The 26601-nt window shown below is 37.1% G+C and overlaps 1 protein-coding gene and 1 long non-coding RNA gene across 11 annotated transcripts in view; one reads left to right on the forward strand and one right to left on the reverse strand.

The window, feature by feature from the left end:
- The first annotated feature begins 220 nt into the window (after positions 1-220).
- Positions 221-6752, forward strand: LOC112571540. Its single transcript, XR_003100844.1, has 4 exons — positions 221-361; positions 2515-2556; positions 4424-4492; positions 4919-6752. It is a non-coding gene; the product is annotated as an uncharacterized LOC112571540 (long non-coding RNA).
- Positions 6753-11334: 4582 nt separating this feature from the next.
- Positions 11335-26601, reverse strand: part of LOC112571522 (tubulin glycylase 3C-like) — a 49712-nt gene continuing 34445 nt past the window's right edge. For 4 of the 10 annotated variants that reach the window (XM_025250549.1, XM_025250550.1, XM_025250548.1 and 1 more), the window contains one exon: positions 11335-18718. In XM_025250549.1, the coding sequence (XP_025106334.1) occupies positions 18090-18718 (629 nt within the window). In that variant the 3' untranslated portion in view covers positions 11335-18089. Of the gene's footprint in view, positions 18719-21159; positions 21342-26601 lie in introns of all 10 variants that reach the window. The other 6 variants (XM_025250553.1, XM_025250554.1, XR_003100839.1 and 3 more) reach the window with 5 other exon arrangements.

Consider the following 26601-nt stretch of genomic DNA (forward strand, 5'->3'; position numbering starts at 1 on the left):
CTCAGGTACCTGTACGAAGGAAGGTTTTATAGCAGGGTAGTAGTAGTTTCATTCTCTGAGCTCATGGATGCGTTTGGCCTTGCGTGACACAGCTTTGGGTGTGAACCGTACGCGAACCGTTTATTCCAATTTTGATCCTTTCCTCGCGAGAGCGAAAAAGGGAGGCAACTCTCGACATCTGAGCAACGTCGTTGAAGTGCTCTTCCCTTCTTTCCGGATTCGTGTCGTTTCCTGCCTTTGTGCGAACCGGTGAAGACCTTTGCTCTGACCAGTGGACGATTAACAGACCCTTGCGGTCTGTCGTGGGGCAGACAGCCGGAAGACGGAAGGGCGAATCAGTTGTTCTACAAATAATGATTCAGTAATATCAGCATAACCGACACAACCATATAATTATAGCCAGAAGGGGTCATCGTATCTGACCTATAAAACGTTGTCACGATGTTGCTTTATGTTTTCTTTCTCTCTCTGCTGTCAAATGGTGCATATGAAATTGTGTGTTTGAAAAAATCAGCGTAGGTGTAAAAAAGCTGTTTGTGGTACAAATAAGTTTTATGATAAATACTTTAAGAATAATAACTATGTAGTTGGTACAGCTATTTATGTTTTTATAAATCACACGACTCGCTAAAGAACATTCCTTTCTGAATGAAATTTCACACATGGCATGATCGAGGGAGAACTCATTAAACTATAGCTCATACATACCAAACCATAACTCATCAAAAGCAAAATAAAACTTTTTTTTTAAAGCTTTTAAAGGCATATTGTGGCACAGCGTTTTTCTAGTGAATCAGGACAAGAAACGATTTCCGGAAATCTGAGTGAATATTCCCTCCCCATTTTCGAGATACACATACAAATATCACCATGCACAGAAAGAGGTCAAACTCATGCTTTCACGCCCCTGACTGAGGTCTTAGATCTCCTGTTGGTGAGGCTTTCACGTAAAACGTATCCATGTACACTCCTGACTTGTGTGTTAAGTGGAATGGCACATTGTTAGCTTGACAACAGTAGGGTTCGTGACTCTTCTAGAGCAATATCGGCATTCTAACTGTATATACACATGTTTTCAGCAAACATTTCGATAAATTTCTGCTGAAAATAGTTTATTAGGCAGATTTGCTTATGCTCGTGCATAAACTGTAAACTAGTGTGCCTCTGGTTTCGCGCCAGCCACGTGAGCTATCTGGAGTTTGTCAATAAGTCTGAGGAGAGAGCGGGCGGTAGACACCCATGTTGGGGCGAGGGTAAATCGTTTTCCCTGGCCAAGTCGGGACTCGAGAGGAAACGTCTTGTTCCGAAGTTATTAGGTGGTGTCCAGACCCTGCAGACACTACTTCATGTTTCTTTACTCCAGGCCACCTTTGCCCCCGAATCATAATTACGGCTTCGGGGGTAAAACAACATATGCGGGTTCTGTACATTGCTTTACCACTTCGGGAACAAGACGCTTGGCGTTGAGTTCCCCATATTGCACCAGGGCAAGATTTATCCTCGCTTCGTAACTACGGCCCCTGGGGCGCCAACTAATATTTGTAGTAAAACTCTCGCTTGTCACCTTCACTTAAAAGCTGGTCCTGGGTTCATCTTGATTTGAGATACTCTCTATATGTGACATCTATTGGCAGCGCTGGCCGTCGTGGGGAAGGGCTGGGGGGTCACTGCTACTCCGCTTCTCCCCTCCCACTTCCATCTTCCCGTCTCTCTGGAGCGAAAACGCCTTTAGGTAAAACACATTCCTGTTTAGCCAACCGACAGTTAAGTAGCTTAGCAATCAACCACCAAATAGCATGAATATTCGTGGCAAGACTAGCCGTCCATATTCTATTGTTTAGTTTATTCTTTTTTACTCCTCGATGAGCACAGGGCCACATATTCTATTGTAGAAGATCAGTGTCACCAGGTTTGCATTTATTGGTGAAGATTAACTTACAAATTGATGCACGACCAAGAACCCATTTTGTATTTCATTGTGAAAAAGTTATATGCAACTCATAAGTCTTTTTGTCGGGCACCTTTTAGACATGTATTCATAGATGCAACCCTCTTGCTGATTACGACAGGTTTCAGGCAACTAACGACGTGTGAAAGAGGTGTACTCCTGGAGTTTGTTGCCTGACTTGTTCTGTTGTCTTTATTTGCTTAATTTAAACCTACTGTTAAGCTGTTGCGTTCTATTGTAGTGTACTCTGAGTAGAGCAGTCATACTAGATTACGTTTCTGTAACAATACAGTGAATAAGATGAGGCAAGTTATCTCACATACAACTGTGAAGTGAAACGGAATGACAATGTGTGTACGTATGATAAAAATTTATGGAATTTCAGACGTAAGATCCCTTTTGAAGTACGCAAACTGGAAAATATTTTAAATCTTATCTATTGTACGAACAGGATCGGAGTTAGTGCTGATATTGAAAGTTTACAAAAGTGAACAAGAAAGTAGGTTTACGTAGTTAGCTATACTTCTCAGTTAGCAATGTAACATGGTCACTTTTCTTTTTCACAGCGGGAAAGTCTTCAGAGCAGGAAGGGTAGACTGAGTAAAAGTGTGAGTATATCTCTTATTACAAAATATCTCTATTATTATAAAACTAAACTGTATAAGTATATATATATTAGCATAATACTAAAATGTTCTACAAGTTTCTAGATATTCTTTTTTCAATAGGTATGGCTACTGAAAAGTAGGTAAAAAATTCAATAGAACTCATTTTCTCGAATGTTTGATGTGTGCGGGCGTACGTGTGTGAGCGTGCGCGCGCGATTGTTTTTATATATATATGAGAGAAAGCCTAAAATAGTATGTGAGTGCATGCTGATATTTAATTAACTGTTTCTAGTTCTTTCGTTAACTCTCTAAACTATGTGGAATGAAAGCACATCGAAGGTAATTATAATCTGTAAGTTACATCCAAATGGCAGTGTGAAGGTGGACGACGTGTATAGGTCTTAGATATGTCTTTCACTCTCTCTCTCACACACACACAGAGGCCCGCAGACTGGTGCAGGCCACACACACACAGAGTATCTCAGAACCCTTCTCGACACGTGAAGCATGTGGATGAAGTCAGAGTTCACTTTCAAGTGTTCACGCGTGCTGCGGGTCGTAGTGGGCGTGTAGACAGTCCAACCGTCACATTCTTTTTAGAACCAACTGGCTAAACACCTAAAATAACCAGAGGCGGCATGGTCGTGGTATTTTGGGTTCTTGGGCGCTTAGTTTGCCCATTCCCTGATCTGATACGTAGTACAATTAACATCCCCAAAAAAACATTCTTCCGGTCAGGAGACCTATACGGCAAGTCACATATTTGAACATACACACACGTACATTTGACTTAACTCTCCTCAAGAACTGGTCGCCATGGCTGCCAGAGACGACCGATAGTATCGTCATCTGAATCTTTCTGGATGCACGAGCTCTCGAAGATGTACTTATGAGCGTCGGTCTGCGTGGCAACACCGATCACCATGTCTGGACGCAGAAATAGTTTTGTGGGAACCACCAAGACATAACTGATTTCCTGCTCTCTCACTCGCACACACACACATGCATGTACATATGATCAAGTTTACACGCTTGTTTTTAAAGTACAGGAAATGGTACCCTTGCACCACCTAGTAGCACGCGAGTTCTCACGTTGGCACACGCACGAGACTCTAATAATAGACTGAAGCCAGGGGTCCTCGAGCTTCTGTCGCGCGACATCTCAGATTGAAACAAAAGCTATATATACGTGCATGGCGCCAGGAAAACAGGTTGCAGTCGAACTCCATCTGATCGCTGATACTTAAATGGAGGACGATGTTCATCACGGACTGAAGTTCGGCTTGGCGGGAGCTTGTTTTTGTCCTCAGCACCTTCGATAGCTGATGATGATGATTGGCTAATTTGTGTGTGTGTGTGAGAGAGAGAGAGCGATATTGTATCTCTTTTTGTCTTTTATGTACATCGATTCTCCGATCCTTACAAGATTTGGTAGAGTACATCTTTTGTCCATGAAAATGTCACGCACTTCAGTCAGCGGCAATATCGCAGTTCTGAGTACATTGGTCATGAACACCATAATGATGGCAGATAACTCTGCTAGCAGTTTACAAACAGTTTGCATTGTGGCCTCCCTTGGATCAGTTCTCCAGAGAAAAGTCCTAAGCTCACTTGTGCGTCTAAACCTTAAAATTAGTTTGTAGAAGCAAATTTAGAAATGTTTTAAAGAATTTACTTTTAAGCAGTTCTCAAGCATTAAATTTCAACTAAAGACCTAAATGTGTTTAAAATTAGAAATTTTTGAGTACCCCTGTGACGCGCGTGTGTGTGTGCTGTGAATTGTATAGGGATATGTTTGACAAATTTTTGTTTTACTGTAAGTTCTGTTTTTTCATCATTTTTGAAAAAAGCAGGCATTTTTGTTTAGGAACATGTGCTGGAAGCAGAAACGTCAGGATTGCCCCAGCCGGTGCCAGTAACATCATGGAAAAGACAGGTACATGAGGTTGAATGGGACTTTTTGGTTTCAATACAATATTTGCATTTTGTAAATAACAGGTTAGATGCATCCCCTAATGATGCTATGTGTGCGGGTGGGGGGAGTGGCAAGGGGTATGTTTGGTGGGGGTAGAGAGATAAGGTGGGGTATGAGAGAAAGGCGTACACACAAAAGATATCACCTACTAAGGTCCATCCACTTACATGTACATAAATTTATAGAGGGAAGGGGGAGAGAGAGTACACAAGAGACCTCTGTCAAAGCATTCAGGAATTTAGCTAAATGCTTACTTTTTTCATCCTTCTAGCTTCTGGTTTGGAAGCAGGCTGCATTTTCTGTTTGACCTGACATTTATGCAGAACAAAATAGGAGGGTGTGAAAAACTCTGATATTGGTGTGTTTTTTTTCCCCATAATGCCACAGGGCTCACAGCCTGATCCAAGAACATCAGAAGCAAGATAGGCACCTGCTAGAAAAAGAAGTGAAGCTAGTCACTTCGCAAAGAAAACAAAAGTTTGTGATTTATATCGCAACATGCTGTCTTTTCAATATGAATGCAACAAGAAGCATGTCTGACAAATTTGTTTAGCCATGAAAGTGGCTAAATCTGCAGAAAGTTATTGGAATGCTTCCATCTTTGTATAAGCATTCCCTGCTGAATATGAACAGGTGACTTGTGAAACTAGTGACATCTTGTTCACCGCCCCTACCTCACCATTTAGAACATGTGAAACATGGTGAGTTCATTTTGTTTAAAACCTGTGAGTTTGTTATTAGTATCTAAAGGCAGAGAGAAAATTTGCTTGCAAATGAATATTTTCAAGAATCTCAAGAAATATTCTAACTTTTAAAATATACTTTATTTCATCTCAAAACAATCCTGAACAAACATCATCCACAGCTCAGATGATATATAGCAGCTGGTTGAAAGCATATAACCATTTAGTAGCTATGCAAACCTGTGTTTTTAAATTCTTTGTGTGTTCACAGAGTTCTGTGAGTCTGCAACACAAACTGTCTTGAATTATGTTAAAACAATGCTAGATATGTAATGTTGGTGTGATGACCAGCAAAGGAAATTCATACTACAATGTGTGTACATGGACACATTAACAGTGTGTTGCAATGCTTAATTGCTATGAAGAAACTGGAAATTTTATTTGAAGTCACTAGGTGATGTGTACACCATGTGACATTTCTGGAGATATTTCTGTGTACGTTCAACATTGCCATTTGATGACACAAAAGTGCTCAGGTAACAGCACTGCTGTACTTTGACACAAGTGGTCAAAAAGCATGTTCTAGTTCATGACCTCATCTGTTAACTCACTGGACACTGGCAGTTTATTGTGTAATTCTGACCACTATTTCATTATTGTGCAGTGACCACAGTTGTCATGATGACCGTTGTTGTATTCAGGACCTAATGTGTTCTCTTCAGGGTCAGTTAAACTTTCTGAACATTATAGCCTCATTTTGTTTTTTGTAATGCTGATGATTAAAGTATGTGTTTGTGGTGCCATTTAAGGAAATCATGTTACTGTAAATTGGAACTTCATTTTTATAGTTGTTTAGTGGACATCTCGCTTTATTTTAGCCTATGGATACTTTACTGATCAAATTTTTACATAAAAATGGTAAGGATGTTAAAACGAGTTTTCTCAGTTTTATGCCTATTTTTTAATTAAAAGAAGTTCTCATTATATATCTAAGGCAACTCAACCAGAGCTTCAGAACAAAAGCAAAAGCTGAAAAAGAGAATGAAATACCAATCAACAATATTCTGAATGACAGACAGTAATTTAAGAAAAGAATCATAACTATCAGCATAGTTTCTTGACTTAGATGGTTGTTGGAGTTGTGTGGTAACGAGAAATAAACTTGCTGAAAGATTCTCTGTCATGATGCAGCAAAATTAAGGTATTGCATTTGCTCTGTGATGTTTTTGGATCAGTTTTTGCACTTTTCAGCATGACAATCTTGGTAAGACTGTTGTGGCATATCACTTGGCCAAACCACGACAGCTTCCACTTCTTTATTGTGGGAAAAGCTTTTAGAGATCAGACATAGTGACCAGTTCCCTCCACAAGAAGATAGTAGTCATGTATCAAGTGCATATAAATGTTCAGTAGTCTCTAGAACAGTGGTCTCAAACTCATATTAGCATGTGGGCCGCAGTGGAAAGTAACAGCCAGTCAGCGGGCCGCACCACGAAAAGAAAATGTTTTTTCATTAAATTTTACGAACACTACTGTCACTGCAGTTAAATGCTAAAATAAAGTTTTTATAATTATTAATTACATTTACTGTAGTTTATTACATGCACAGGCAGTTTAGTTTATTAAAATAAGTTGACGTTGTCTCTGTCACTAATAACGGGTAATTTTCACTGCGGGAGTTAATCACCAAGCACAACATACATATACACCGCGGACGTGGCCGAGGGCCGCACAAAAATGTTCGCGGGCCGCATTCGGCCCGCGGGCCGCGTGTTTGAGACCTCTGCTCTAGAAGCTCTTTGTCTTGAAGACTTCAGTCTGCATCTTGAAGTCCACCGTCAGGGTCCAGCTTTCTCAGCTGTGCAGAAGGATGAAAAAGACTACATTTTTGTCGAGTTTTAGCTAGGTTAGGAAATTTATGTTGCTGAATTTTGGTATTTTGTTGAGTTTAGTTATTGTCACTGCTGTCTGAGCAAGTCTAGAGGACTTCTAGTGTTGATCTGTCATCCTTTGTTAGGGTGGATCCAAGGTATTTGAAAGTGTTGACTTCATCCAGTTTGCTCCCTTTAGTGGTGATGCTTGCTGGCATAGGTGCCAGTAATGACTTTCTGTGAGCTTATCTCCATAAAGTGGAGATGCTGTCTTAGTGGAACTGTCAGTTAATTCTTGGAAATTCTTTGTTGCAAAACAGAAGGAGATGACCTTTTGACCTAAAACATGCTGGAGCTGAGAGTGTTGAGAAATGCCTTGCAGGCCGCATACAGTTTATCTCTATCTCCATCCTCTCATTTTCATGGGTTCTTATGGATCATAGATCAATTTTCTGATATTTTTTTCATAATTTTCTTTGATAATATCATTTGCATCCTCATTTCATTATTTAATTATATATATAATGTTTTACTTGATGGGAACAAATTTTGTCATTTTTGAGCATCATTAATTTTGAGAAGGGGGGTTCTTTCTCAAACACATGCATGCAAACACACAATCACAATCTCTCAGAAAGGCTGTTAGCTGCCATTTCTAATTTTGTCTGTTCATGTGTGTCTGTGCATGTTTGCATGCATGTGTGTATAAAATCAGCCCATGATCTGTTTGTTCTTAAATTTGTTATTGTATTTGCCTCATCCACTGGTCATCAGTGCACAACTGTACGCACATCATTGTTACCGTAACTGCACCAGCAACAGCAGGCATAGAAACTACCTCAATGTCATACTCTTGAATGTTTCACATTTATTGTTCATATTATTTTTCCTTCCATGAGATACAATGGCTTGATTTTAAGATGAAATATGTGATAGTTTTCATATTTTAAGTCTTTACCTCGTGTCTTTTACTATCTTAAAATTAATTAATCTTGCAATCAATGCAAAATATAAGTACCAGTAATGTTGTTCACTTACCCCTTATATTCTGAGGATGTCAAAGGAATTGAGATTTGGAGAGGAGTTTGAAGCAAGTAGGAGAGCTTGATATGAAGTCCACAAAGATGATGGGATCACATTTTCCTGTCAGTTTAGCATCAGTTTTGGGGAAAAGAAATTTTCTTTTTTTTAACATTTGATTTTGAAGAGGAAAACTACCTGAGTGGTAACTAAATTCTGTGTTCTTTCTTGGCTGTAACAACTTTACAGTTGACAATCCCCACCTTCCCTTTGTCCATGAGTGCACAGTTATAGTGTACCTCATGCCCTAATGCAGAATGTGAGACCTTAAAAGTCATATCTGGTCTATTAGTATTGCTGATCTGAGTATTTTAGAACTACGAAAAGATTATACTGCAGGGAAACATATGTTAGGGGTACTTATCATGGGAATACCTCACACTATATTTATTCAATATTTTTAGCTTGGGAAAAAATACAGCCTTTTTGCTAATCATTTCTATTCTACAGTGGTTTTGATTTCTTCATTAATCTGATGATTGTGGGACTGTTCCTGCTCATGGGATTTGATCATGTTTTTGTTTTTCAAAATTTTTTCTCTATGTAATGTCTGCATTTACTCTTTCTCTTAATCTCTTTCTATCAAACTATGAAAAGTGATGAGGGGTCTGTGTGTGTGTGTTTTATAATTTTTATCAGCTTTATGCTGTAACTCCAGTATTAGTTACTGGTGTTGTTAGACATTGCTGACAAGTTCTTCCATTTTGCTGTTGAATTATTGAGATTTTATTTTCTGTTACACACATTACTCTCTATTTGTCATGAAAAAGGAGATAGAATTTGGTTGATTTTATTTTTAATAAAAGTGAAGATTTTTCACTGCATGTGATGGAAAAGCTAAGTCATAAATCCCATTTCGAAAGATATTTTTCTTAGACATTGCAGCTCAGCTAAATCTTATTTTCAGTGGGAATTACTTTTTTTTATTACTACTGTGAAATGAAGGGAAAGAGGTGAACTGCATAAAAGTATATTATAAAATAACAGTAATTTCAAAGAGATTATGACATGATTGTTTTGATTAGACAGCACATAATCTAGGACAAATAATTCCCATATCTAGCCCTTCACTGCAAATTCTTTTCAAGAGTTTGGAGCAGTTCCTTTGCTGTTGTTTGGATATTTGCTGAGGCAAAGCCCATGATGGTACAAGTTTCATATTTGTTGGATAAGCAGCAATTTTGACACTTTTAATTTGTGGTTTCTTGGCATTTAGCTTACATATTTTGTGATAATCCTCTGATTAGAAGAGATTTAAGGTTTTATGTCATTGGTTGCACTGTTTTTATTACATGAGTGTGCAGCAAACCAAGAGCTTTTACATTTTCTGTTAGAGAAGGATAAGAGTCTTTAAGGCCAGAGTCTTTGGTTGTCTTGAAGGCATTTTGCACAGTTGACTCATTAACTCATGATATTGTGGCTTCTTTCTTTTGCGTTCCAGGGATCAGGCATGTTAGACTTTTCTATGATTATGAAAAGGGAACTATTGTTGACAAATACTTTATTTACATTACTTTTTAAAAAAGATTTTCCGTTGCTTTGCTTTGAAGTGAGCAATAATAGAGCAACAATAAATCAGGTTGAAGCAGCAACAATATAAAAACATTTAGCAGGCAGAAGTTAAATGACAATGCGTCTAAAATGTCTGCAAATATGTAAATTTTTAACAGGGTTCCACACACAGCTTTCTATAGTGCCTTTGTAAAATTGCAATTGCTTGTTAAAACAGATTCTTAAAGCCCTTTGAATCTCGAATAATATGCATGTATATATTTGTATCTATGCACTATATCAGATGATGGAACTGTTACATTTTTGTTTTTTATTTTCTCATGTCTTTTTGGGTATGTACAAAGAAAACAAATCATATTTTCTTGTAGCCTCATCGTGAAAAATGTGAAGAAACGACATACTTCATACGTTAAATATTTTAGTAATTAGCCAAAAGGAGACTTCATTTAAGTGTTTGTGTGAGTGCTTTCGACAATAAATAAGATATATTGGCATATTCTCTGGAAAACAAATTTCATAAAACAATTGACAAAGGGGTCAAAGTGCATGCAATTATTTTAGGACAAGTGCTCATGTTTAAAACATCCCAAGTGTTCATATTTTTAGATGTGTCCTTATTTTATATGTTCATTGTACAGTATTTTTTTAGCTGCCATGTACTAAAATATTTGTTGTTTAGGTGTACACCAGGCAGATGGAAAGGTCTAAAAATAATATAGAATAATAATTCATAATAATAATAGAATTCGTAGAATGCACTTTCCCTGGTGAAGGCGAGCTCAGCATGCTGTGTGTGAAAGACTCCAAACAAACCAACAGTCAACCATGCAACAAAGAATTAACACAAGCAACACCATGGCAAATGTGAGCAACGTGCATGGTTAAATTCCAGCTGTTGCTGACACAAGAAGTTTTAGATTCAGCTTTTGCTGATGATGGACATTTTTGTTGTAGTTGTCAACCGGCCATACCTCTATTACATCCATCAATGCAGCAAGTTTTCTATTCAGGGAGGAATCTAGTTGAGTTTTATTGTGCTGTTGTAAAACATTTTCCTTGTCAGTGGTGGGTTTTTTAAAGTCAAAGAATGATGTGTAAGTGCATGGGAATTAATACAAATCATAAAGTTATTATCACAGATATTGTTGATAACATTGATGACACATTGTGTGAGAATTCATGCTTTGAGAACTGATCTCTATAGTCACCAACAGGCACAAAAAAGAATATGATCTCTCCCAAACTTGCATTGAACTCCATTCAAGACTGCACAAGGTACCATCAGCTATTGCTTCACAGGTTTTCTGTTATGGTTTATAATGATGCTTTTTTCTGTCTTTTTGAGTGCTGTTTATGATTCATAAAGGCTATAGAAATATGCATGTATAGTACACACACACACACACAGAGCAATGATTATCCAGAGTTTGCATTTTGTTTAGGAGAAGAGCCACCACAAAGTGAATTATATATAACACCTACCTACTCCACCTCCAAGGGTCCAGGCCTGTTCTTTCCACTTTAATTTTCATTTTTAATTAATACCTTCTTTTTTTGCTCAGTGCAAGCAGATGACGAGGAAAATGTTTTAGTGTTACTGAGTAAAATCTTTAATCAGAATTTTCACACATTTATCACATTTGGATTCATACTGATGTTGATTTGTACTTCTTTTATTTTATATGCTTCAAAGAATGGAGATAACTATAATATGCACAATAAACACCCCCAAGAACATAACTACTGTACACAGTAAACATCCTTACAAGAAAAGACTAAAAAAGGAGTTAAACTAAGAAGACTTGATGTAGCTTGTGATTTGCCTGGTTTAGAATGTCATACTTTTTTCTAGCACAGAGAATGATGCATATTCTTCAGAAATAAATGCCATCTTATCATTTTCTAATTTGTCTCTGCAATCAAATTTATGGGATGTTGGATGTAAAAGTAACAACATGTAGTTCTTCTGATAATGATACTTTGATAGTAAACTTTTATTTACAGAGAATATTCACGTGGCTTATGCTGTATGAATCAGATATGATGATCTGAAGGAACCAAGGAGAACATGATTGGAGTGTACTTTTGATACATCTGAGGGTGTCTATACTAAGCTACTATGCTACTTATGAATCTGATGGTGTTTGTACTATGCTGTTGGTGGATCTAATGATGTCTAATGTAGAGAGCAGCAATGAACAGCACAAAATGGCAGATGAACGGTTTGTGTGCATGAGCATACCTTCTTTGCTATGCGTATGTTTAGATGTGCTTACCTCATAATGGGGAAAAAAGTAAAACAGTTATTTAAAAAGAATGAAGATCATCATTACAAGAATTAAAGAATTGAACTTTTCTGAACATTTCAAGAAGGATGCGTCTCTCTGAAATGCCATCGCCAAAAACCAAATCATGCATCATATATATTCCAACAGGACATCATGAGCAAAATAAGTGCTTTTATATCCTTTGCTGAAAGCTAAAAGAGAAGTCATAACAGTTCTTCACATTACAAACTAAATTTCAGAACACATATGCTTTAAACCATTATTTATTCTTGGAAAATCTAAAATATTAAAAAAAGCGCCATGATATAATATTGTATTTAGGGGCAGAGGACTGAATAAAATTAGTATTCAATGTTCACTCTCTCCATCTTGCCCCTAAAATACTCCAGAGGCCCTAGTTATGAAACAGGTACAAGGTTACTTTGGGCTTAGCTATAAAGCAGAAATGTCTGAATTTATTGGAAACAACAGCAGCTTAGGGTGGCCGATAATCCTGAGGTCCCTGTCTTTTGGATGGTCCACAAGTATGGCTACAGATTTCTTAACAGGCCTGCTAGTATTGAGCTGAGGTAAGGCAAACCTCGAGTACATAGGTACATCTGGTTCATAACTATGGCCCCGGATTCTACTATCAAAAGTGAAATTTAGACACTTGTCTAGATAAAAAAAACAGCCAATGGTGTAAATTAATGACTACATATGATACAATATTTTTAACAAAATATAACAATTTCCATGTAAATGTGAAATACTAAAACCTGAAATGTTATCTAAAACATTCCTTAATTGGTGTTTTCTGAAAACAAGCAGACATGTACTAATATAGCTGAAGCAATTTGTGCATGTCTTTATCACTCATATACTTTTCCAAAGCAACTAAATTCATCATTTGCATACATTTTACTGAACCATGTTAAAATGACACAAATTAAATAAAGTGACATTTTTGTTCATTGCAACTGAATATGGCTCAACCAGAAAATATGAATATTTACTATACTCATGAGTGCATTTATGTCAGCAAACCATGATCAGATGTAGGATTAACAGCTAATCTCAATGAGGCTAAGTGAAAATAAAAATAACACCATCAAATAATTCAATCGACATTTTAGTACATTTTAATGCATGCAGAGAACTACAGTCAAGCATTATCAATTGAGCTTTCGCATCACTTTGACTGTTCTGGTAGCAGACTTGATATGCAACAAATAGAACTGAAGACCTACATTTGACGGATATGCACAACTCCAACAGCCATATGGTACCATCTTATTTTTAAGAATCTGTTCTTGTTTTAAAAAAGCACATAGAAATTAAAGCAATAGTTGAAATAATACTCCAATTTGAACATAAACGTGCATTATATAAATTATAAATTAATATAATAATTATATAAAAGTAATAAAACCACATGAAGTCAAGTATTTCTTGGTCATTCAGTTTGTTGTTAAAACAGAATTAAAATAAATGCAACTCACTCATACAACTGAAATACCATTTATAAGGTCATTTTCTTTAACTATTTTTAAATAACCACAGTCGGAAACCACATGTTAAATTCTTACAATACATGCAGTGCTAAAAAACAATTTAAAAATATATATAACTTAAATGTAGATGCCAACTGTGAGAAGAAATAGTCTAAGACATTTAAAAGCTTATAATTACTCGCTCTATGCCCAGTACTTATAACAATAAGATTTTCAGGTTGCTATATTTACTATGTGCTGTGATAAAAACTATTTGCAACAAGCAAATGATACCTCAGAGAAAATGCCTTTATAAACTGGGAAACTTTAAGTGGCACAGAACAAAGCTGTGGGGATTGGTGGTATAATTGGATGATTCAAAATGTGCATGGAACTATACAGCGATGTACATAAATAAGTGATTTATACTGGTGTGGAATATAGTATAATAGATAAGTGTGGTTTGGGAGTAAGCAATGAAAACTTGTAAAATGCTGGGCAATGTGTTGATACAATTTAGGGATGAGCAGTTTTCAGTAATGGAATAGGAAAGATACTGTGTTAAAAGGAAGCAGTCTTTTCTATGGTACTGGAGTGGAAGACATGGTTTCCTGGGACAGAGTAGGGGACTTCACTATGCTGGAAGACATTTAGAGTAGTATGCAAATGAGTCATGGCACTGGGTGCAACTTTGTAATAGAAGATAAAGAGCAGTACTGATCAGCATTTGGTTTCATGGTGCAGATTAATAAATAAATGTTTTGGTTGCTGGTATTTAAGGCTGAGTCTGCATACAAAATTTCTGTAGCAAAAAAAGTCCTGACCTGAAAGAGATGTCACATTCAGTGAGAAATTATTTGTGCAAGATTAATTTATAACATATAATCCCTATTTCCTCACTGTCTTGTGGACAAGTGCTTTAGTATTGTGCTTCTTCTTAGCCCTGCTGTTTGCCCCCAGTGGAGCATGGCCACAACCAGACTATTCAGCAAATCCAGTTCTGGGTGTCCTTCAGTTGGACATCTCCTACTTGTTTATCTGCGTCTCTCAACCCAGAATTTGTTAAATTGTCCGATGGCTTTCACAGGGTGTAACCAATCCATCCCCAGTTACGCTTCTTGATGTCTTGGCTGGCAGGTGTTTGGCTAGTTCTCTCCCACAAGTCTGCATTGGAGATCTTCTCAGGCCATCTGATGCTAAGGATGTGGCAGACCTCTTTTGATGAATAATCTGAATCCTGCTGGTGATGGTGTTTGTCACATGCCATGTCACGGATCTGTACAGAAGGACTGGCTTTATGTTGGTATTGAAGATGTGAATCATGTTGTGCAGAGATAAATCCTTGGAGTTCCAGATGGGTCTCAGAGTGTGGAATGCAAGTCTGCAGTTTCTTACATCTTCATCTCTACCCCTATCTTTGCTGATTCTGCTGCCAAGGTAGGTGAAGTGATACATGCAGTCTCTGTAATACATTACCGGGATTACCCCAGTAGTTGGAGTGGAGCTTCTTGCTTGTTGTTGATCCACATTGCCACAGTGGAACAAATGTTGCACATAATAATAATTGCAATATTAATCTTATACTGAGATGAAGGTACCGTAATGAACTTTTCCTCCAATACCTGATCATAAAATACATATCACAGCAATTCTTAAAAACAATATTATATTCTTTTAGCAAAATAAGTTGCATCTGTAAGTACACAGAAAAAAAAACCAAATAACTACAGATTATGTATTATGGATACAAAAAGTACAGTACATTTGTGAGGTCATTCTCTTGTACAGATTCTTTGAAATACTTTCAAACAAATACAAAAAATGAAGAATCACTTATGTGAAATTAATATTGCATTACTAATAAGAAAATTGGTTAAATCCATATGGACTCACCTTGAAAGGAAAAAAAAAAACTTCAACACTTCAACATGTAAACACCTCTAAAATGTCAATGATCAACTCTACGACAAACATGAGAAAAACCTCATCTGCTATTCTGTTTAATTCTGCACTTTCCAGTGTCACCACCAGTTCAAATAATCAGTTCACCAATGACAGCAGCATAAATGAAAGTTATAGAAAAAAACAATGCCATGCTGCTACTGGGCACAACACAATGAGTGAGAACAAGTTGCCAAATCTCAACAGCTGTATCGTTTCTAGCATCATCATACATGCACATCTTTCTCTTTCTCTCTCTTACACACACAACAGCAAGTAACAGAAGCAGAAAAGGAAGACCGTATTGTGAGCATACATGACATGGCCTGTGAGAAAAAGGTGATACATTTCACTGGGGACACAAAAGTGGTCACAGCCAATGGAACAAGACAAAATAAGCAGAGGTAACAAAACTGTGATTTGGTTAGCATTTGTTACTGGCATACTGGAGATAAAAGCTAGCAGTTTTCCCCAATTTGTGCACTGAAGGCAGTTGGCACTGGTCTAAAAGTGTATTGCTGACAAAGTAAGCAATACTCACATTCTTAGATGGTGGAATATAGTACTGCATACAGTTATGCTGCAAACAAAGTGTATTAAAGACAGCTGGGCTCATATTAACCAAAAGCAGTTGACAGTAATCACAATAGTGTTGGAAAGCAAATTAGCTGACAAAATTGGCAGCTGCTAAAAGAAAAAGAGCTGTGTTGTATGCATTTGACAAATATGTTGGTGAAAGAAGACAGCATGATCACACAAGCAATATAAACAGAGGCAGAGTTCACAGTAATCACAGCCATATGGTGCCTCAAAAATCTAGCCGAGACAATGTCATCAGAGATAAACATCAGCAACATATGCAAGCAGTCTACAGCAATGCAATTACACATATAAACGCTATTCTTAACTGAATGTCGAACCTTCTCTTGGTGGAAATAAAAAATTCAATGGAACTGGTCATACAAGGTTTCTTTGGGTCTTTCAGAGAACTTCTTCCTCAACGTAGTTATTACATGTTTTGAAAGTTCTATATCTCTCCTCTTTCCTTTTAGAATACAGCTATGGTCATCTTTCCAGAATACAGCAAACTATGCTCATCTTTCTTGCTGAGGAAGATGACAATTGTCGCTGGGCTGTTTATTCTGTTTCCTTTGGTGCTCCAGTTTTTGTTTCCACTATGGCTCCTGTGGTAACAACTCTGTCCATCTGTGTAGTGCACTGTGCTGCAGGACATGCTGAGGGGTCTGTAAGCCCACCTCATATAAGCAGTTTTCAGTGTATGACAGCCCAGGTGGTACACATCTGCACAAAGCTGGCAATGTCCAGTGTGCAGGCAGCAATGATGTTAGTGGCGCTTCAGATTTAGCATCTGGCTGTCTGATAGCAGGTCGTGCTTATTTATCCACTGGCATCTGAAGTGGTGCTTGAGCAAAGCTTTGGTTTCACTGTAAGGGATTACCTGGTTTGGCTTCTCCAGACCTGACAAATTTGTCTGCCTTAATGACGCTGAATTGCAAATATTCCTGACTCATAATATACAGTGCCTATGTTTTCTTTTTTGTTGAAGTCTGTAACAAAATGCACTTGATGAACTTTTCATGCAAAGTGCATTTCACTCAAAGTACAATCAATTTTATATACATGCTGACACATCTGTCAAAATCTCACTGCCTTTGCAGTCAGCTTGATTTTTTAGCAGGACAGTGTGCAAACTCTCTAATATTTTAAACATCTTCATAAACATAACTTTGAACACCCCTTTTACAAACAGACAAAACCACATCTACAATGACTATACATTATTGAGCATGGGAACATTGTTAGCATCTTCATACACATAACCTATAGTACTTTCAAAATAAGTACATTGACCCACCTGAAACCACCATTGAAACACTATGCACCATGACAATGAGGATCACCACCCTCAAGTGCAGAAAAGACACATGCAAAGGCATTGTAAGTAAAGTATACATCATCTTTATTCTTTGTATGATGGCTTTAATTGACCGAATGACTATAATAAAATGTAAAAGCAGAGTATAAATATTCAAAATATCATAATACATCTTGCTATCTAAAGCTTCAAACATCCATTGAGCATACTACATAAATGCTAGAAAGAATGAAGTATAATAGATACTTCTGCATCAGTATTATTTTTATTGTTGACATTTCAAACGTTCTTCCCAGAACTGACAATGATCTATTCTGCTCAACAATCTGATTATATGTAGATCATATTGAGCAAATACTCATCAAAATATGCTTGCAACTGCAGGAGGTTTCATAAAGATACACTTTTTGAAGCTGCAATGGCAAACAGGATGGAAATAAAGCAAATAAAGAAAGTAACATTTGAAGACTGAGAGGTGCAGTGGAAGAAGGCAGCATCCAGCCTACAAATAATTGTCAGAAGCATCACCAGCAAAAAGAGGCCAGCAATCAAGACCTGGAGACTGAGAAACCCACTTCTTTTGTTCCATACAGCCTTGCTCATTGTCTCCAGAACTGTCACCAACAAGTAAGCAGAACTGTGGTGATCATGGACAAATAAGACATATAATGAACGCAAAAGAGCTATAAATTTCTGCTGTCTGACTTGTAATCCTAGACCTGCTAACCAACCTCTGACAATTTGGTGAGATAAGAGGTGCTAAGGGTGGAGTTAGGCACCATGAAGGAAGCCAAAAGAACTGGTAGCTTGTCTTCTACCTTGAGTGTCCGTGAGTCTCTGTGGATACAGGGATGTGGCCCACTGAGCAGGGGTTAATTATGAATGATCCTCTCATTGGTTTCACTTCTGGTACTTCACTGCGTTGACCTCCTCTATCAGTCGGCAAGCGTGATGAGACAGATCCCTTCCTTCTGTTATCCAGGGACTTAGGACTGATGCAGTCCTGCACAAACTTTGGAAGGTCACGAAAAGCTACAGAACCTACGTGTACAGGCAACATTAATGGTAAAGAAGCAGATCCTCCATGTAGGTATTTTGCAAGTAGTTTTTCCTTGAAGCTTATAGATTTACTGGTCTCCATGCTCTTGGGTGATGTACCTAAAGCAGGATGACTTGCAGCAGGACACACTGCATGGGAAGGAGATCGTATGAGATGTTGAGAAGATGAACTGCTGAAAGCATTGACTCGGCTGCGAGTTTGTATAAATATTGGCCGTGGTGGCAGACTTCTGATAGCAGGGATGCCATATTCTTCTTTCTTAGATGTGATGACAGAATCCTTCTGGCAACGGCAGTGTGGATTTCTATTCTCTAGCCTCAGGTTCATGCCACTACCACACTCGGTGCATGTGCGTGACCAAGTGCAGTTTATACTCACACGACCTAAACAGAGAGAAAGAAGGAACAAATGAGGGATAATGCTCAGATGGAGAATTAGAACATTAGAAACACACACACATACACAAAACATATACATGCATGTATACTGACAGCAACATGTTCTTATAAAGGACAAGCAACATAGAAAATACATTGTGTAGCATTACACCATCACTGCAGACAGATGATAATGTTGTCATATACCAGCATTTGGTCAGGGTTTTAGACGTAGTGTTGGAAAGTCTATAAGTGACATTCACAAATGCAGCTATTGTTAGTAAAAGCACTCAAGGACTCTACATTTATTTTACTGATCCATAAGCCAGATATTACAGAGATTTGTATAATTTCATTTAAATGCAATTCAGAAATGAAACATCAATTACTGAAAAGGCTTACTTTAGTTTTTAGGGTTTTTTTTGATTTTCATGAGAAATAATCAATTATTCTACTTTATGAGCAACAGTCAATTTTTCTTGGGATAAAAACCTCAAATAAAGAATGTCCTTAGCTGTACTATTTCAATATGTTATCAAGCAATTCACATTTTAAAAAAGGCACTAGGGTTAGGGTGATAGGGTTAGCAATGTGATAACAATTGAATGTGTACAGGCAGAATCTTACAAAAGTGACACAAAGAAGCATTAATTCTGCAAGAAAACTAATGCATAGTGATAAGATAAATGCATGAATAAGATTAGAACTTAAAGTCTTAACCTTTCTAGGGCATCTTAAAAACGAAATTCCAAATAAGAAAAGAAAAAGAACAGGAGATATGGATCATGAAATATTTGGTTCAAAGAACAGAACATGATCCTCTAAGAAGAAAATGATGACAACAACAATATTGACAATAAAGACTTTCCACAGTAGAAAACATTTTACACTTTACTAACCTGGAATTAAAGGGTGAATTAATCTTGTGCAAGAGGTTGGAAGTTGAGGACTATTTAGGGATTCAATATTTTTTTCAATGCTGCAATCTTTGGCTACAAATGAACTTTCACTGGTGTGTGTGTGTAAGCATAAACATTCACATACTCTGAACACCTAAATTCACAGCTCAGCACATCCTAAACAGTAGCTTGGAGAGTAGCTGGTAAGATGTTATCTCTATTTTCTGGAGACTTCTTTATGAAAAATAAATGGAAGTTAACTATAGTAGGGAGAGAACCCAAATCACATCAGAAAAAGTGCTATACAATCAAAGAATGGTAATAAACTGTTTGATCTTTTAAAGTTTTTGCGAACCTGAGGCCTATTTTTGGTAACCAAATATGTGAGTTTTGGAAAGTGACATGGACTACATCAAAAGCAAAGCATATTTTGAAGTACTGTGATTGTGACTCACAAGGTTAAGGTTTTGAATGAAGTCTTCGGTCACTCAAAATATGAAGTGAGAGATAAGCTACTTCGTTAATTACATTTATGCATACTCTAATATAAGATGTGCAGACACCATATGCAGTAAGGTGGCAGCTGCATCATCAGGCAGTGATAATAAAGCAGACTGGATACAGAAGCTGTCCACAACTAGTATTTAACGAAAAAGCCATTTTTGGAGACAAAACAACTGTTTACACGTGCTGCATACTTTTTCTGTGAGGGTTAAATTTATCCACCACTACCACCACCAAAAAGCTATAAGCATTAGAAAAAGAGAGAACAAGAAGTCAATGTGAGATAAAAGTGTGTTTTCTCCTACACCCTGGTGAACAATGAAATGAATGCCTGACAGCTACAGTTTGAACTGCAAGGTACTTTCAGGATAAAATGTCCAAAGATCCTCATTGCCACTCTCTTGTATTTGCCATTGCTTGGAATGATATGAAGGGAGGAAGCATTTGATTTCTTTGGACAAATGCTTGCTGGTAGTTTGAGACAACAGAGCAGTCATATGGTCTAAACATATACAAAACATAAGAATGGACTCAGAAATATACTTTCAGGAAATCTAAGTATCATAAAACACAGGAGTCATATTTTGAAAGAACAGTAGCAAGACTAGCTGTTTGCTGATAAATAACATTTTGTTCTCATCCTCATGTGTTAGTACATGTCTAAACAATATTTAGCTTAAATGGAAGGATTTTTTTGTTAACAAAGAAGCAAATAAACAAAACATAGTCACTGGTCATTGGATGAGGTCAATCAAAGGAAGCATAGCAAGGCAAGCGTGGTTAACCTGCACTCACTCACTTCATCAGCTGCTGATGAAGGAAGAGAAAAGAGCAGCAATATTAGTGCTAACCCTAACCCGCCGCATTGGAGGATAGTTCCATGCCATGCACAACAGCAAGCCAGTGTTGGCTGGCTCTATATGCAGGAGCAGGCATCAAGGTCTGGGAGCTTCCAGAAACCTGGGTTTGGGCAATGACATGTCCAGGAGCAGAGAGAGATGTAGGACAGTATTGGTGATACCATTGCAGATCAAACTGGGCTACCTGGTTAGTTGTATTCTGCACGGAGGGTGATGAATCCAGGTGAGCATTTATGACATGCACCTTTACAGGAGGCAGTTTGCGTACTGATGATGCTGGGGCATATGGTGAGAGTTTGTGGGGCACGCTGTTATGGGTGTAACGAAGGCCTCCAAAATAGGCCGGCTTCCTATGATGTCTTCTGCCTAAGCAAGGGAAAATTCATCACAAAAAAGCCATTAAAACTCATTTCAGTAAAAGTACAAATTTCTGTCCACTTAAAAACTATATAGTATATACAAACTGCTGCTGCCCACCATTTCACTATTCCAAATGACTTAGATTTGCTCCTTCTAACGATGCTAACTCACACCATCAATACTGCACTTGAAAGGAAAGTATAAATGTGTCACTGAAATCTACTGTTTTGCAAATAGCATAATTTCATTAATTTTGTTTAAAATAAATAATATACATCCAAAGATTCTACGACTTTTATTCTCTTGCTTATCTACTGAGCACAACCATTCTTTAACACAAATATTCAACCAGAATAAGGGCAAGATAGCAGAACAGATATAATTGTACATCCTGCACAAGGCCAAGAGTCTACATACTAAAGCTCACACACACATGTGAACCTAATGCAAATGACACATAAGTCATGATAACCCAAAGAGTAATTCCTCTCTGCATTTTAAAACATTTTATGCCAAATTCAGTTAAGAAAAGGCTCAAGAATGACAGTAATTCCCTAAAAAAAATGTTTCTCAAAAAATATAAAAAAGTAAAACATCTGCTAGTGCTAGAGAATTTAAATAAAAAAGTTGAACATCCACTAGGCCTTCCACATGACAGTATTTACATCTGTTTGCTGTTGAGCAAAAGACAACTGGGATAAGAAGAAAAATTCCTTCATCAGCCAGTGTTGAGGTACAATTCTGACATGGTTATTGCTCTAAGTCAAGATAACGTTAATATTAAATAAAAATTTTTGTTAGGCTGAACTCTTCTGAGTAAGCAGCTTTTCAAAAATTCTAACATTCCAAAGTAATATTTTTAAACTGTCAAAGTTACTATTAATTAGGCAATGTTTAGTCTCTCTCTACTTCCAGAGTTCTGTAGAGAGAAGGCTAAGAATCTTAAAGCTTTGAGTTTTCCATATGGGGTAAATGGTCCCACTGCATATAGTGGGCAAGTCTGGGAAAGATGAAGGTTAAGCAAATCAGGATGCTAACAGGACATTGCCTGGTGAAGGATTTCCATGATGAAAGTATTAGCTGGGGCCAAGTGCCCGCCTTTAAAGTGATCCATTGCTGTGGCCTTTCTTGGAGAGGAGAAAGACAACATCAAGTGTACAAGACATGTGACAGGACCATAGCTAGACAATGCAGAAAGCATATCCTGCCAGATAGCTAGACAATGTAGAATACCATGTCAGATAGCTAGACAATTCAGAAAACATATCATGTCAGACAGATCCAGGCCTGAATCAACAATGACCATGCAAGTTTCAGAGAGGAGACAGCAAAAAAGTATGCTACTATATGCAAACCACCACCAATAAATCTGAAAGGAAGAACTGCCATTGGTACATGGAATGTCTATGCACTATACAAGTGGGACAAGGTGAAAGAACTCACCCCTGAGCTAGAATGATACTTGTGGGACACTGTGGAAAGGGCAAAGGTAAAGTTCAGGGAAAAAGTAAGGGATCAAAGCCACAGTAAGGAGAAAAGCAAACGTGAGCATATGGGCTTCCTTATATGTGTAGAGGTAGTCAGAGAAGATCAGTTGTACATTCATTTTCATCAGGCTTTCAAGTTTTAGAAATGAATATTGATGAAAGAATTTACAAAAATGTTGTTTCTAGAGAACAATCATTTGCACAATTTGTTTTCTTTTGTTTAATCTGTGACTTATTTCTGACAGTCAGGCTGTTGGAAACATAGCAGGTGCATAAGAATGTATTTATACATAAACTGAAAGTGCACTGGAGTCTGTCATAATATCTAAACACACATTTTAACATTTCCATCTTTTTTTTGTGCGACTGGGCTGCTTTCTGACATAAAATCACCAATTATGTTGGTTGAGCAGAGCACTCAAGCTGGCAAAATCTCAAGAAGAAAGCTCACAGACTAAAGGACAAAGAGGTAAGACAGGAGAATTTGAACTCATTAATTAAAGCTGCTAACTTAAACTGTTGTGAATGGAAGAGGGTAATGAAGTCAGTCTGATATGCACGTTGAAGCTTCAGTTCAAAACACAAGTAGACACTTATCCTTCTCTCTACCAATATTTACTCCTCTTCCCCCCCTCCCATCCCCTCTCTGCCAAAGCGCACGCACACACGCTGAGCATATATGTACATATATGTACATACTGCAGTTTGGTTTTCAAGATTCTAAAGTGTTTTTCCAAAAGAAGTATACACATGTCACTATATTATACAAACCTGATCATACCATAAAATTCTCAAGTATTTACCAAAATTGGAAAAATGTTATGCTTTTGGCAGGCCCATTTTTTGAAATCCTATCTTCTTATTTTAAAGGAACAAATACAATGACTAAGATATTTACCAGAAATCATTTTAAAAAATGTTTTGAAGTTCTTGCTGACATTCACTAGTACAATTGACAGAAAATGACTGTTGAGAGAATTCCAACAGCTTTTTAAAAAACTACCAATTATCGAATTTCTAATGACTGAGTAAAGCATCAAACCATAAACCATCAAAAATATTGTCATCAAATATAAAACAATGATATTAACATATATGATTTCAACATAAAATGGCCTTTCAAATGGCAAGTAGACTTCAGGTGGAAGAAAAACAAACATATAAGGAACAAAAGTATGACATGATTAATATAACACAAACAATGGAGACAGTTTTCATATTATTTCACATGTTTTCAGGGGAAGTGGGGACGAGAGGGATTGAAAACAATTTTTTTAATTAAAAATAAAATGAGAACACTTGCTGTAAATGAACTGATGGCACATAATCTTAAAGTCTGGAAAGACAGGGTGGGTCAGGAAAGCAAGAAATGATAAAAGTAGTCTAATATCACTGATGATGTACATTTTGGATGCCAAAAAACAACAGGAAAATGACGATGAAATAGTCTGTATCTCCTTTTCATCCACTAATAGAAGTAAACCACCTCAAGAACCTAAACTCCATGCTGCCCAACATAATGGAAAAACAGCTCTGCGAAAAATTATATGCCTGCGAGCTGATTATGGTTGGTATCTTTTAAAAATTTCAGGCAATAATTTTGTTACTAGTGGTGCATCAATCACATGAGTGTAAAAAAAAGAGCTTCTGAGAGAGACTGCTGAAAAAACTACCAGCCTGGGGTTTTGACATGTGGTTGGCAGGGGATAATTCAAATAAAAATGGTGTTGCAGTATTGTTTAATAACAACTTTGAATATAAACTACACAATGTTATAAGAGATCTTAATGGGTATTTTCTTATCCTGGATATTGAAATCTTAAATAAAGGTTTGACATTAGCAAACCAGTGGTGGATATAAACCTGACAGATTGGGAGGATGGAAAATGATTATGCTATAGCTGCAGGAGACTGGAACTTCCCACTAAACAGACAACTAGATGTTAGGAACTATACCAGCATTAACACTCAGCCTGATACTCGTAAGACAATTACATACACCATAATAAAGTTTGACCTTGTAGATATATGCATGAGAGAATTATATCCTGATAAGCATGCCTATACTTGCAAGTTCAAGTACAAGACAAGGTCATTTAGACTATTTCTTAATTTCAGCTGAATTATATAACATGGTAAATAATATACCAAGATTGGAAATAATATCTCAGAGTTTAACTGAAACTGAAACTTTAAGAGTTGCAAGAATTAAGAAATCAAAAAATTGAAGGTGTGACTGCGAGATCTCGAGTAAAATAGGTCCTAGAAGGACAAATGCCCCCCCCCCCAAACTAGGAAGTACTTCTGCAATTTGGAGAATATAAATTTTGTCATTAAATCCATGAGTTACTTGGACAGGGGTAATGGAAACATTATTCTGGATCAGGATGAAATTTTAAGGAAGGGCCAACATTTTTATGAAGAACTGTACAAATTTAACCAGCAGAAAATGCGGAACTAAGTAGCCTGCTATATGATGTTCCTGTGGTAACCACTGAAGCATCAGAATCTTTGGAGGGCCTTAATACATTGCAGGAGGTTGGTTCAGCACTAAAAAATATGAAAAGTGATCAAAGCCCTGGCCCAAATGGTTTTACTGATACATTTTTTAAATTCTTCTTTGTGGACATCGAATCTTTTCTTGTTAGATCAATTAATGAAGGTTTTGAAAAAGGTCAGTTATCAGCCTCACAAAGATAAGGCATAATTACTTGTCTCCCTAAAGACTAGAAACCAAAGCAGTTTATTCAAAATTGGAGGCCAATTTCTCTGTTGAATGTAGCCTATAAGATTGCATCAGCATGCATCGCTAAACGACTATGTGTGTTACTGGTGGTGGGTGATGAATGTCACAGACGATTTATGAAAGGTGGCTTTATGGTGATAATATTAGAATGACTTATGATGATGTACTTTACTTTGTACATGCTAACAGTATCCCTGGATTATTGTTTACTGTAGATGTTGAGAAAGCGTTTAATTCTGTGTCTGGCTATTTAATGAAAAATCTCTTAAGTTGTCTGGCTTTCCAGTCTATTATAAAATGGTTTCATGTATATACTTCCGCAGGCAATACTCAGGTTAGCTTAGTTTGAAAAGAGGCTGCAGGGTGATCCAATCTCACATTATTTATACTTTATCTGAGCAGAGGTACTTTCACTAACGATAAGGGAAAAAAATCATAATATACAGGGAATAAAGGTAAAGGAGGAAGAAGTGTTGGTGGCATTATTTGCAGATAATGCTACATGTTTTCTAGACTGCAACAAAAAAATCTTTGAATGAAGCTACTAACACTCTAGATAGATTCTCTGATATCTCTGGGTTAAAATTTTACAATGACAAGATTCAAATGGTCTGGATAGGTAGCATGAAAAACTGCCGTACCAGATACATGAGAAACTGAAATTTCCAATGGGATCTGTGAATTTTTAAAATTCTTCTGAATTTTCTGTTAATATAGAAGGAAATTGTTAACTTTAATTTTCTTCGCAAAATACAGGAAATGAATAACAATTTTACAGGGTCACGCACTGAGGCATTTAACACCCCTTGGGAAGATAATTTTAGTGAAATCCCTTGTAATAGCTTAAAGCAGTTTAATAGTTTACCTGCTGAATACCTTACTTGACTCCACCACCACCACCACCCTTGAACTTGATATAACAAATTGCTAAGAAATTATTTTCTTTGGAAAGGTAAGCTTACAAAAATAAAAAAGCTGTAAGTTGTAAACTATATCAGGAAGGAGTACTAAAAAGTTAGATCTCAACTCTATT

This window comes from Pomacea canaliculata, linkage group LG9 (assembly GCF_003073045.1).
Source record: "Pomacea canaliculata isolate SZHN2017 linkage group LG9, ASM307304v1, whole genome shotgun sequence".
NCBI classification, from domain to species: Eukaryota; Metazoa; Mollusca; class Gastropoda; order Architaenioglossa; family Ampullariidae; genus Pomacea; species Pomacea canaliculata.